General features: G+C 26.9%; 1 protein-coding gene across 4 annotated transcripts in view; it reads right to left on the reverse strand.

The window, feature by feature from the left end:
- Nucleotides 1-224: 224 nt before the first annotated feature.
- LOC118204036 (uncharacterized) overlaps nucleotides 225-14,923 on the reverse strand; it is a 50,316-nt gene continuing 35,617 nt past the window's right edge. For 3 of the 4 annotated variants that reach the window (XM_035376356.2, XM_035376357.2, XM_035376355.2), the window contains exons 9-11: nucleotides 12,571-12,631; nucleotides 8,521-8,607; nucleotides 225-8,085 (exon numbers count right to left, since the gene is read on the reverse strand). In XM_035376356.2, coding sequence (XP_035232247.1) covers nucleotides 7,925-8,085; nucleotides 8,521-8,607; nucleotides 12,571-12,631 — 309 coding nt within the window. In that variant the 3' untranslated portion in view covers nucleotides 225-7,924. Of the gene's footprint in view, nucleotides 8,295-8,520; nucleotides 8,608-12,570; nucleotides 12,632-14,923 lie in introns of all 4 variants that reach the window. The other variant, XM_035376359.2, reaches the window with a different exon arrangement.

Raw genomic sequence — 14,923 nt, forward strand, 5'->3', positions numbered from 1 at the left:
ATCTTCATTTATATTTAACCATTAATTTGCCACAATGGGCACAAATAGAATATTGGGAAATTATTTCAAACAACAATCCTGAATACACACTTATAAATACTTAAATATTAAAGAAAATCTAAACTGTATGAATTACTATTAAGTTACCACTACCTAAAACAGAATGCATGTCATAAATGTGAAGTTCTCCCTAAATAATAGCAATATGGATAAAGACCAAACAATTTATAAGGAAAACATTTATTAATCAAAAATTTTAAAGAAACTAGGGACACATTTGTCAGTTCAAATGATGGACAGAAAATTTCGCTAGAAGTACATGCAGTACTTCTAGTGAAGACTAGTGTACATGCAGTTGTTATTCAGCATGTTAAGTTATTGAACAAAAGATGTATCCCATAAAAATAAGCTTCAAAATGTAAAATGCTTAAACCTAGGTACATACAAACTTAACATAAAATACAACAAATAGCTAAAAATAACAACCAAACGATTTTAAGTATCTAATGTTTATAACAAAAGTTATACAATATAGCAGATAGTGAAAGTAGTGACCTTGAAAAATTCTACAACAGTAAAGGGAAAAAATAAACAAAACATTAAACATGTAGTTTTATGAACACTTGGCAGGTAAATGCTTATGCATACAATACATAGATTGCTAGTTACACCAAAGATTAGTGAATAAATTCTAAATGTTTTTCACATTTGAAAGTGCAATAATTTCTACACATATTGACTTGTAAAAAATTCCATACACAAATGAAGAAATATTTGAAACCCGTTTTACATTCCAAGAGCAATTATACGCTCTGTACAGAAATATGTTTGACAAAAAAAAATGCTCCTTTACAATTTTTTTCTACCAGATAATCAATAGAATATCATAATTATTGAAGTAAGTAAAATGTTACAAGTTCAATTTGTTACATTATTCTTAATATAAATTTGGCACACAAACACTGATAAACTTTAGGAAAATTATTTCATCAAAGGCAACTGACAGCTTTCATGATAATACACAGATTAGAAACATAATTTTCCAATAAATAGATTATAAACATTATTTTTTGACAGAATTATTTACTTGTTAGGTCATAGAAAATTACATATAAAAAGAATTTATATATTATACACAGAAATTAGTTATCTTTATCATATAAATATAATAAATAGATAAATTCATACGTTTAAATTCTTATCCAGTTTATTCCTTATTGGAAAAAAGCGCTTATAAATAGTTTACAAAATTTAATTTTAATTATTTTGTGCTATGTTAAAAGATTACATTCACAAAGCATAGCTGATAGAGTAAACAGGCATCTATGTCACAAAGATTTAATAAAGATGCATTGAAAGAAGCAAAAGTGGTCTCCATTACACATAACGCTTTTATAAAATTAATTAACATATAAAAAAATCATTTAAATGAACACAGGTGGAAAAAAGCATAATTTCAATACCTATCGCACAAATGTATCATCAGAAATTCAAAGTCAATCTCTCTCTCCCCCCTTTTTTTACAAAATCTCATAATCACAGACTTCAGTTATATAAATGTAACACAAGAGTAACACTTTTTGGGGGGGGAATGAAAGAAAACAACAATAAAGCATGCAAAGATTTATGTACATGGATCTTTTTGGAAAAAAAAAAATTCCAAATTTTTAATACAACAAAAAGCATTGCCACATTATTTCAAAATCCATACCATTTTTTGGTTAGAAATTTTATGAATTACACAATTAATATAAAAAATTGCTCAAATTAATCAATTTAAAGTCAAATAATACTTAAAAATTTTGGTACTGAAAATATGTAATAATGCTTAGAAATTTCAAGATATAGCTGCCATTTCATTACAACAATAAAAAAATTAAACAAAAAAATTAGGTACGATTAGAACATAATGCTACATTATTCAAAACACACATGAAATATGCTTAGCTTTTAAAAATATGTATACAAAATACACTATATTATCACTCTACAAAAATATTAATGTGTTTTTTTAGAGCTAGGAAAATGCTTTATGTTTCCCATTTTATAGAATAAAAATATTTCTTAAGTAACAATTTTGGAATTGAATATCTATATATGAAAGCAATATTCTATTTCAAATATAAATTAGACCCTTAAAAATTCAAAATATATTAGCAGCTTGTCTAATTTCAATTTTGGACACTGAAGATTGTCGAATTTGATAAAATTCACTAATTAATCAACTAAAAATTTTATACTTTCAGTAATGAGTGTTTTAGGTTAATTTTAAATCATAAATTTCATAGAAATTTTATCTGAAATTAAAAAAAAAAAATCAGTAAATTATTCATAAGTACAAAGCAGAATGCCATAATAAATATTCTGCAATTTAATAAGTTTTTCTTTCCTTTTTTAAGATATGGTATCACTTTATATTTTACTCATGAATCTGGCATTTAAAATAATTTTAATGTACTTAAATTACCCAAAGACATGTAATATATATATATATTTTCCATTACAAAATACTTTTCTTCTAATACTATTTCAACACCCACCAATCACAAAGCAACTAAGACTGCTGAACATTAACAATTCAACCCCAGTTTCAAATTCCAGAAAACAAGTTTGTTGCATGGGCCATTTTCATGGCTTTTCCCTGCATATCAAGTGAATATGAGCCATCTTCTATAAAAAGTATTCTAATAAAGTATCTCTTCCCACAGACAGATAACTTTCTTATATTTTTGTTTCAATTAAAAGAATTCAATTTCACACACTTGGCACACAATACATTCAATTTAAATCTGAATTTTTGATTTAATCAAGGTTAAATTACTTCCTTACAAGATAATCACATTTTCTCTAGATATTTATACAGAATTATAATTTTCTAGTTGAAATATTTTCACAAGATAACTATTTCTGACAGGATTTTACTTAAATTACAGTGAAATTTAACTATCTTCTTAAACAGTCAAAGAACTGTTATGGTTTGAACCCTTTATATTTTTCAAAGGTGACATAATAACAAAAGCAATGAGGATAATATTATCAGGAAAACTAAAACTACTTTTTATTTAAAATCCTGATACGATAAAGCTCAGTAAATAATAATAATATTTGTACAACAAATAATTAGCAGAAATTATAGAAGGTTAATTCAGATTCTCTTAACATTGCACACTCAATCCTTTCCTTCTCTTAAACATTTCATAGCTTGTAAAAATAATAAATATGCACCTGGAATGCATTCACTTACATTACCTAACTATATGTAAATAAAATACAAACACAAAACACATGAAGTGTAAGTAAAAAGTAAATGGACTGATTTTTCTGTGCTGCCGTTTCCTTGGAAACAGCAAATGATGTCTGAGATTAGCCAGCATTTTGTTCTCTTCAAAGTTAATATTTGAAGGACATGCAATGTTCAGGTCAATAACAGATTTTGTTTGAAGTGGTACATATTTCTGCTCTATATCAAAATCATAATGTGTATTCATTTGCACATGCAAATGTGAAATTTTGAGTGAAAATTAATAATATACATACAAATTATCATGAAAAGTTTAACATTAATGATTGTTTGATACATTTATTTAAAAGAATGAAGAAGATAGCAAAGATGTTTAACATACTGATTGTTCCAGGAACAGTGATGTTCCACCCAAAATGTCACCAAAATTTTTCAAAGAAATAAACAATTGCATTGGCTCAGCTAAAAGCCATTGGCTAAATTAGATTATAAAAATTGTCAGTGTTTGACAAATTTTGAATGTTACTTAAAATATGATAAAAGTATGTTTCAAACTAGTTGAGAGAATCCAGACATTTAAACAGAAGGAAATTTGAGTGAACATTTGTACTAATATTTTTCAAAACACTAGAAGTGACCCAAATCTTTTAAAACATGTTACAACCCATGATGAATCATTGGTTTTTCTGTATGAATCTGAAACTAAACATGAACCCAAGTAGCACAAAATTTCCTCTTTAGCAAAAGCTAAGAGCGCTTATCAAAGTAAATCCAGCTAAAGTAACGATGATTATTTTCTTGATATCCAAGAATTGCTCCCATGAAATGGATACTAGAAAGTCAGTAACCCAAGTCTACTACATGGAGATATGAATAAGTCATCATGAACATACAAACAGAAAATACCCCGATGTGTGAAGAACTCAAGTCTCTTCACTATGGAAAGCACCTGTCTGTTCATTTATGGCTAAGCACAAGTTCTCAGACTTCTCTATGGTCCTCCATGTGATTTTTTTCTGTTTCCAAAAGTCTATATTAAATGAAACGAAATTTCGATATACTGATGAAGGATAAAATAATGAATGAAGAAATTATTGGAAAATGACCTGCAACATTGTTTCCAATATTGGAAGATTTACATGAAATGTATGGAATGAAGAGAGGATTGTAATGAAAGAGAAAATATTTCTATTGTGTAATTTTGTGAAAAAAGTACTGCAAAAGTAATCCAGTTACCTTACTAGTATATCAAATTTACAGAACTGTGATATAAAAACAGATGTCAACTGTTTATTAGTAAATTTAGAAACCATTTTTCAAACACCTTGCTAAAAAATTATGCTTTCTTGCTTTCAGCAATTCTACATTTTACATCTTGAAATTTCAAACTATTTGAATATATTTGCAAATATAAGCTAAGCAAAAAAATTTAAAAGTATCTTATACACATTTTATGCATAAAATTGATGTACTGTTAAAGTAAAAGCACTACTTCAAGTATAATTCCTAATGAGCCAGTCTTTCATAAGACTGGCTAACTTTGAATAAAGAGCATTCATTAGAAACTTTAATCTATTTGACATTAAACTAAAGCAATTTTTATGAGAAAATCCTCAGCATTTCATGGAGTTCCATTGCTAATGTACATGCTTGATATATAAAAGTTGACAAAGTAAATGCTTAACATTTTATAAAGAAATAAAATGCACAGAATTATGCCCTGAACCAATATATTTTTCTTAAATATAATTTAAGTAATAAAATCTGCATTAGAAATGCATTTTTATATGAAACAAATTTCTAACATGATATTTGCACAAATAATGTAAATATTTTACAGCTAAAATAGAAATAGTTATACTTGCTAAGGAACTATTAATTTATTTTTTAAGTTTTAAACGGAAGTGTATATCTAAGAAAAAAATGCTGAAGCAAATTCTTTCTTTGTTTTACATAAAAGGTAAAATATATCAGCTCAAATACTATACATCTTATACTACAATTCCTAATTAGAATTACAGTTAGAATATATATTTATAAAAGGTAAGTATTTCTAATCTAATTACAGTTAAGAAACTTGGAAGAACAATTAGTACCTAAGTTTGCTTTTCATAGGCTGAATATTAAAAAAAGACAGCCTACCTTATATAAAGTGTAACAAGAATGTGAACAACACACAGATGTAGAATGGTAGATATTTTACTATTCAGGGACTTTTATATGAATATTTTAATTTTCTCTAGAAAGCAGAGCTAGAAAATAAAAGCAGGTATGACAAGAAGTTGGTTGTACGAATAAATGCAATAATTCTTTCAACAATATGAATCGAAACCCATAAGGAAAAAGGCCAGAAAAGTTTATTTAAAACAGCTGAGTGATTGTCTTGAACTCTAACTTCCTTAATTAAAAATAAAAAAAAAAAAAAAAAAAAAAAAGAATCTAACACAGTTTTACTCAAACTGAATTCACATTTTTTTTACATAAATAAAATTTCTTCTCCCAAACAGAGAGTTTCAAATAAAAATTACTTTTCAGATGTTCTTCAGGGAGTTTCATAAAGCATAAGTTAATTTATCCTAATCTGAATGCAAAAATCATTCATAAACAGTGTTGCTTACAATAATTTTATTTATTTATTTATCTAAATTCCAGGTGATAAATATTATTCAATTAAATTCATATTCAAATAAACTGATAAATTAAAACTTCTAACTAAACACATTGAAGTTATATACACTATCAAATACAGCTCTCAAGCAAAAAATAATATGTTTAGAAAATACTTATTTCTGAAAGTTTGATCACCTGGGAACACCACATGCTGTTGACATTTTCTCAAAAGACTTAACCGATGAAGGCAATGAACTATGATTTACAGTTTTAGTGTTCCTTTTTCTACAATAAATAAAAATTTGGACAATTTTGAAGAAACTCAAATGTGACAAATTTAAAATTACTTGTTTTCTGTATAGGATGAAGTATCATATGTAAATGTTTGTCTAGAAAATTGCTTATGATACATATTTGAGAGATTAGTATGGAAATACTTTTCTAGTAACCTCTTTATTAAACAAATTTCAAATATAAATACATATTTTTACAGCAATATTTCAAAACAACTGAAATACATTTATAAACTGGATACTATAAAATTAAAGAAATCTGTTGTCACTGGTTCAGTATTTGGAAATTCTAAATTAGAATATTTAAAAAAAGAAACCGGTATATCACTTCTGAATCAAAATACGACTTCCAGAATTTTATTGCACTCAATGACCATGACTTAAATGTAAGACTAGAGTAAACTTTCCGAGCATGTGCAACTTATGGAAAAGATTTCGTGGAAAATATTGCAAAACCATTCTTACATGGAGGGGGGGAACTTCTTTTTTTTTGGGGGGGGGATATTCCCAATATTTTTGTAGTAAAATTAAGATATTTACTTTTATCACACAAAATAGCTTCTTGAACATTACCAGATTATATGAAATATAAATATTACAAATGAATTAAATTAGATTTTGAAATAACAATTATCTTCTTGTAAAAGTTTCCTCCAAATCTAGATTTTTCAATACAAGGTCAATTACATTACAGTATAATCATGGAAACACCTAAAAGACAGAAATTATATCCTAAACTTGTAATATGCTTCTATGTTATTTTATGGATTTATCAAGCTTTTCCCAAGAAAATACACAGTAGCAACACTCTATAAGCAAAAAATTAACAGATATTAAAGAAAAACAATGCATATATAATAAACCAGGAATAAGGAGACGGATATATTAATCTGCATTGTGCAAATCTATAAATAATGTAAGCTTATTTAAACTTTAATATATTTCACCACATCACAATTGCTAAGTTGTGCAACCATTTGAAAAAATAGTTTGATTTTATATAATTACACTAAATCCAGCCACACAGCTAATACATAACAAATGCAAATCAATCTTAAATGCATCTATCAAAATTACATTTCTGAAATAGTTCCCATTCTCGAGGACCAGATTAAGAAGAGAAATTTATATTTGTTATCTATAACTTTCTACTCATATTTTTAAAGAAAAGAGATAGGCCCTAGTACTAAGCACACTTTTATAGATGGTAACATACAACAGTTTAAAAACAGCTCAATACACAATACAGTTGTTGAGCAAAATTTTATTTAAAATTGATATGCTATTAACCAACCAACTCATCTTTTATATTGCTTCACTGTATATTCAAGATTAATTTTTAATGTGAAATTCAAAATAAACATAAAGGAATCATATTTCTTTGAATATTTTGACTTAATACAGAGTATATTAACACTTTAATGACAGAAATACCAAGAAGCATTTCAGCTAAAATTTTTACAAATTATTATAATAATAATTAATTTTATTATTTGATAATGTGTGTTCATATTCCAAATTTCAATCTTGATTAATTATCAATAATGACACAGTAATTTGAAATTTTATTAATTATTAAAACACCAACTGAAGTTCCCATCATTAAAGTGTTAATGAGATGTTCAATGCATTTTAAAGAATAGAAGAAAATTAAAACTAAATCTCTAAAAAGCAAATATTCTGGTGGGAATTTTATTTGTACTCCTATTTCATTACCAAAACAAATTCAAACACATTTTAAAATAAATATAAGTTTTTCCTGGTCCTCAGAAACACACAGCTAAAATCTATAAATATCCTTGTATGTGTATTCCAACTTTTTGGTTTTATTGGAACACTTGAGATGACAACACTCTTTCAAGAATTTGAACCACATCATTCTTTCACTTGCTGGCTTTTTCTTGGAAGGGCGATCCAACCATTTTTTCAAAATATCTAAGGCTGGAAAATATGTGCGCTCGATGAGGATTCTAGTCTTAATTCTGATCATTAAAAAATGATGACACTAATGATAATCATGCGATTCCATGCACATTCCATTCTATTCAAAATATTCATGCAAATAAACATTCTTTACACTCAGTATAGTAAAGATGATCGCGAGTATGCTAATAAACTATTTGAATCCCTAGAAACTAAATCATGGAATGCTGCAAACAAGAATAAAAATTAATTACATCACAGAAAAAATAAAAGCTAGGAATAAATAAAAGATTCAAAATAAAATACAAGGAAATAATAAAATGAAGATATTAAGTAAACATTTAAAATATAAGAATATGACAAAATAAATTAGTATTTATCATGAAGGAATTTAAGAACAATTAAATGATAGGCTATAATACATTTAAAACTTTTAAAAAGTTTAAATCTTACATCTTGTGTTTAATCCATATCCAAATGTTCTACAAGTCTGTATCATCAAGCATGACAAGAGGAATTTACAAGCAATTATGATGATACCTATAACATAAATTAAATAACTAAATAAAGGTTCATTATATACATTTTATGTAACATCTGTAGTTTTAAGTTTATGAAAAGCACTAGTAAAAATGAAAAGAATAGAAGATACAAAATATATCCAAATTCCTTTCATAAACTATTTTATTAAAAAACAACTTCAAATGTAAGAATTCAGATTCTCATTTTTATTTTAACATACTTTAATAAATTAACAAACAGCAGTAGTAGACTAAAAATATTTCCCATTCCCCTCCTTCCCCCCCCCCATTTTGTGATTTATACGATTATCACTAAAATAGTGCTACGTTTATGAATTTTTTCATTCGCAGTTTCTGATGGTTTTAAAACACTTAAAAAAAATTTAATATTTATCATTTAATTCCTACTAAGAGACAGTTCTATGAAAATAATATATGTATAATATGTATTTGCACAAAAAGTAAAGACTGCAATGTACAGTAAATCAAAAGATTTAGCTATATTGAACTTTATTCATGCAGTTAATACACCTTTTTATCATAAAAGCATGTGTGATAATACATAAATTATTCAAAGTACACCAATATTACCATATAAAATATAGACACTCTAAATCATGAATTTGCGCAGAGCCATTTAAGTACTTTAAAAGCCATTCAGACGCTATACTTTATTTCTAATGCTTTTAATCTTATTAGAATTTAAAAGTATTGGAACTTCGACTTACAACTTTCATTTGAACATTTCCAAAAATTAAATATAAAAAACCTTAATTACAATAACATATGCAGTATTTACTTTCATTGCCAAATAGTTATAACATAATACAGTGCCTCCTCTCTCAAATGAAATTTCTGATACTATGAAGATTTCCTCTGCACTTCCAGCTTTTAACAATCAGCTTGGCTAAAATCAGTTACTTCTTTTTAAAAAAAAATCCCAAAGTTTTCATTGTTACATTTCAGCAAAAGACTCAAGTCATATAGCAAAAACAGTATCAGTGTTCGTAGCCACGTTTTAGTTAAAAAAATAAGCACCTATAAGCACTTTTCAAGCACATTTTAAGGAAAAATAAGCACCTGTCTAATTACATTATACACAACTGCATAACCTTAAAAGAAAAATTAAACTTATAATTTAAAATATGAGCAATGCAATATTTATTAAGAGAATGAGCATTACCTCAACCATGGAAAACAATTAACTTTTTTTTTTTTTTTAACTTTTAAATGACAGTTCAATTTACAGAATTAGTTTACAATGAGAGAAAAAAAAACTATACAGAACTAAACTATATTACAAGATTTAATGATGAAATTTCAGTTCAAAATATAGAAAATAAGTAATAATAAGCCATATTAATTGTATTCATTTGGCACCTAATAATAAATACAATTTATTTTTCCACTCATATTAATATTTAAATAATTTAACTTAAATCAAAATTCTGAACATTTTCTAAATTTTCATTGCATAACAGTTTTCCCTTAACATATATTCCAAGCAAAGTAATTTAAGTAAAAAAGAGGCACATTTCTGAAATCAGAAGACGGAAAATTGCTTCATGCAGTCAGTCATCCTTTAACAGTAAAAGCTTAACTAACCCGCATACTCGGAAATTGCCAAATATTCCAGATAGTAACTGGAAAAAGAGGAGTGGGGGAGATTGTAGCCTTCTTTAGATTTCTCGGCTAAATAAATGATTTTGACATTTTGATATGTGGAATGAGAATGCAAATTATTAAAATCTTGATAGAAATTCAAACGTGTGTAGTATTTGGGTGGGAGGAAAAGAATACCAAATGTACCGGAATTTTCTACCGTTTTTGCAATTTTTTGACCAATAGAACAACGTGCACCTGCTCTCTCACACGCACCATTGGTTATGTTAATGCAGAGAAAGGGGGAAAAGCAATTTCCGGGAGTATGATTCACCATCTGACGTTGCATTAAGGAAGAAAAGTTGTTTATTTAATTTCGGCTTTGGTACGGGGGGAAAAATGCGCGTTCATTAAAAAAAAGGGACTGAAAAAGAGCATTAAAAGCAAAAAAATAAGCACTAAAAACAAAAAAATAACGGCTTTAAAAGAAAAAGTAAGCACCTATAAGGGCCTTTATATTTTATTTTCAAATATAAGGACTTATAAGCACTTGTAAGGACCGTTACGAACCCTGAGTATTTACTAATTATGAAACAGATTTTAGAGAATATTAAAACATGTAAAATATTCAAGCTTACACATATTTTTCAGTTTCAGATAAATGAATTACCTAAGTAAAAACAAAGCATGTTGTCACATATTATCCAGCATGAATTCAACACATTTCTATATGTCTCTCCCATTTTGTGTTTCTCCCATTATGTAAATATATGCTGTTTAATAGATCATTTTTAAAACATCATACATAACATTCCATTACTCAGATCCTAAGATGAAGTCAAAATTAGTAAACTGCTTCTGCATGTTGATGTTTTTTATTTTCTTTACAACAGTACATGATAACTGAAAGGATTAATATGTTGTATTTTTTTATTTTGGAGTAGTAGTTTTAGTATTTTAAAAAGCAAAGAAATCTGAAATTTGCATAAAAATCTGATTCACTTTCATAGATTGCACCATTTCATTAATTGCTTATTACTACTTTAAAATTACATAAACATCATCAACTTAGAGTTTTCTTACAATGTCTCTCATATGTTTTAAAATTTTTCCTTCTTACCCCAGAAAACCTCTAAATTTATTTCTCTGCGAGTACAGATTAAATAGTCCTAAAATTTTCTCCTATCACATATATATATCAACTTATTTATAGGCCATATTTTAATAAATAATTTATATCTCTATTTTGCACTCTAAAACTACGGAAAACATTTTAGCATGCTACCTGTAATATATTTCTTCAAGCCGTTTACAACATAATAAATAATACTAGTGCTTTCTGATTTTCCACACCCCCACAAAAAATTACCAACTCATAGCCAACTTTATGAATACCTTAAAATAGTTTGTTGCTTTAATTGCTTATTTTTATGGTTTATAGGTTCTGTTCTGTTCATAAATAACAATAAAAGAAGTATTTTACAAGAAACAAATTTTACAGGCAGAAAGAGAAATCCATGTGGTTAATACTTAAACTTACTTAAACTCGTGAATACTATTCAGCAAAATGATAGTTAAACATAAAGCACCTAAATCCCTATGAACTCAAACACATGGATTGTATTTGCAATTGAGTTGGTTACTGATGCATATATACTAAAAAGTAAGCCAAAAACATGGCAGTCATACCATATGTTGGAACATATGGAGATAATATGAAGAACATATGCAGATAATATGGCAGTCCTATAAACTATCATGCTAAATTTATTTTATATTCACAGAGTTAAACAACACAAAACTTAAAACTAGCTTTACGGTGTTACTCCAATAAATCATATACCTAAGAAACCTATTGCTAAAGTATTATTAATTTTATAAAAAATACCTAACCTCCTGCAAAATATATGTTATAGAAAAGAGGAACAAATAAATATAAGCATACACAAGTATTTCCAAGTAAAACCACAAGTAAAAACCTTTTAAACCTTATAAACATATTCTGCTTTTTGACTTTTCTGAAGAATAAGGTTCCCTCTTCCCTCTAGACATAGCTATTGTATGTATAACTAATTATTATGGAAACTTATGCAATGATTTCAATACAAAATGAAATAGATTTATTTTTGTTAAATAATCTGCTAAAATGAAAAACGCATAAAGCACCATTTCAAACATCTAGACATACACTCATTTCAATAATACTAATATCACTCTTTCTTGAGGGTAAAAAAAAGAAGAGAGAGAGAGAGAAGTGTTTGAAATCATAATTTTCATCACATTTACAGTATACACGGCATTTTTATACATGTGCATTCTAAATTTTGATAAATGATCAGCCATTCTTTTCTATTACACTTTTCTCAATATTTTTTCTTACCTATATATTGAGCAGAGAGATGAAATTGTCCAACAGAAGTTTTATGATTTGACATATACATCTAGAAAAAAAAATAATTTAAAAGAACAAATTTTAAAATGCTTCAATAAAATACAAAAATACAGGAAAAATTATGGAGAAATAACATGTATAAAATGCACTGTTAGGAAGGCAATGTAAACATAATTTTCATAGCCTACAATATTATAAGTTCATCAAAGAGGAAAAACACACAATTTGGTCTCTATCCTTTTTAACTCAATTCACATGCACTCAATTGTAAATGTCTACTTGTAATCAAATGAATTTTAGAAACCATAAAATATAAGTAACTTTTTATTTCACAAAATTAAAATTAAAAAAAAAAAAAAAAAAACTGTATAGGTGCAAAAGTATAAGAAAAAACATGAAACTGTATACAAGAAAATTACTTTTATTTTGATGCATAATTTTATATCATAAAGACTAAACAAAACACAGCCATTTAAAACAAATGACATCTATACTCGCATGAGATCAAATGAATTTACGAGATTTCAGTACGTTTTGGTTTGAAACTAAAATTACATAACTAAATGCAAGTTCTTTAAGTCTGCAAGTTGTGTAATAGTTTTTAAATATTATTTAAAAAATTTCTCAATAAAGAAAACTAAATTCTACATAATACTTTATGCTATTCACAAGAATTAAGTTAGCAGTACAAACAATAATACTATTTTTATATACTTTGTGGAGAGGTCAATTGCACAAAGGCCATTTACATCATTCTGCTACTTTATTCTCCTTTCAAAATCTTTCATATAAACAAGTTGTGGATTGAAGAATATGATTTTGCGCTTTCCTTCCAGAATTCAGAAATGCTGTGAAATGCAGGATATTAAAATCTCAAAGCGCAAAATCAGCAACATTATCAATCCGAAAGGAAAAAACCATCAGTCATTACTTCCACATGAAGAGAAGACTCCAAACAAATACTGACAAGAGGTACATACTGTTTCTAATATTAAACTGTTGTTAACAAGAGAAAGTCTGTTGATGCAGAAATCAACTGCAAATCCTTTAAATACATCTGTAGCAATAATAAATAAAAATATAGACCAAGGTTTAAACTTAAAAAAAAAAAAAAAAAAAAAAAAAAAAAAAAAAAAAAATTACTGCTTACCACCTTTGCTGAGACATAGTAGCTCAATGCAGAAAAATTTGTAAAACATCGTATGAAAATTATTTAGCAAAGATAAAAGGAAATACATTGTGACCTATGATGAAGCATGGATTTAACTAAATGACTGGAAAAGTTCTATTTATTATCAAAAAGAAAGAGAAAAATTAACAAACCTAGCTCTGTCGATGCAAAAAAAAGTTTTAGTAAGATGTTTATGATTGTAGCAACATTCTCTTACAATTGGAAATTAAAAATAAGGAGAGTGGAGAAAATGTTAAAGTCAACTAAACATACTATCAAGAGAAATTTTTAATTCTGAAATTGACAGAAGGAATTCCATCAAAAGCCTTTATCTCAATGAATTTCAAAGACGTGAAACATCATCAAGACAAAGCTAGAAGTCATACTTTAAAAGGCACCAACACATTGCTTGAAAATGTAAAGACTGATACAGGTATTGCATATATAACTTTTCAAAGTATTCCTGTGAAGTTTCCCGATGTTTCACCTATAAATTATTGTGCCTTTCGTCTCTTGAAAACAGCTTTTTTTAAGAGAAAACCTACTGCAATTGATGAACTCCGGGAAGTAGTGAAAGAGAAATAGAAAACAAAACACCAGGAAACTTTTAAAAAAACCCTTCTATCATGCAAATTATGATGCAGACTTACTATCCAGAAAAAAGGGTATTAGATCAAATGGTTAAAAAAAATACTTTTTACACTTTAAACATTAATTAAACAGTCTTCAAATCTACAAATGTGTAAACACCCTTTGCAGAATCTTGTTTAAATAAACTTGCACAAGTTGACACACAGCCAGCATAGCTAGATTTTCTAAAATTATATTGCTAAGAATACTGTGCTGTAAATTGTAGAGTGATGCTCAAAATTTCAAATTTTAAAATGGTCTTACTCTTATAATACTTTACATTCCGATATTGATTCAAAAATTAGAATTCTGCACATATGAGAAAGCATCAGAGTATTTTATTATGCGAATTTTTTTTCCTGGCATAATGAAAATTAGTTTTTAAATAATTTTCAAAATATTAAAATAAAACAAACAATATGCAACTGAATTTATAAAAGAAAATACTAAAAATATAAAATAATGATACTCTTAGACAAATTCTAGTGAAAATTCTTTTTAAACATATAGAAAGTAAAGACCTTAAATCAGGACAAAAAA

This window comes from Stegodyphus dumicola, chromosome 10 (assembly GCF_044657685.1).
Source record: "Stegodyphus dumicola isolate Sdum_Otavi_A_Nest chromosome 10, ASM4465768v1".
In the NCBI taxonomy this organism is placed as follows: Eukaryota; Metazoa; Arthropoda; class Arachnida; order Araneae; family Eresidae; genus Stegodyphus; species Stegodyphus dumicola.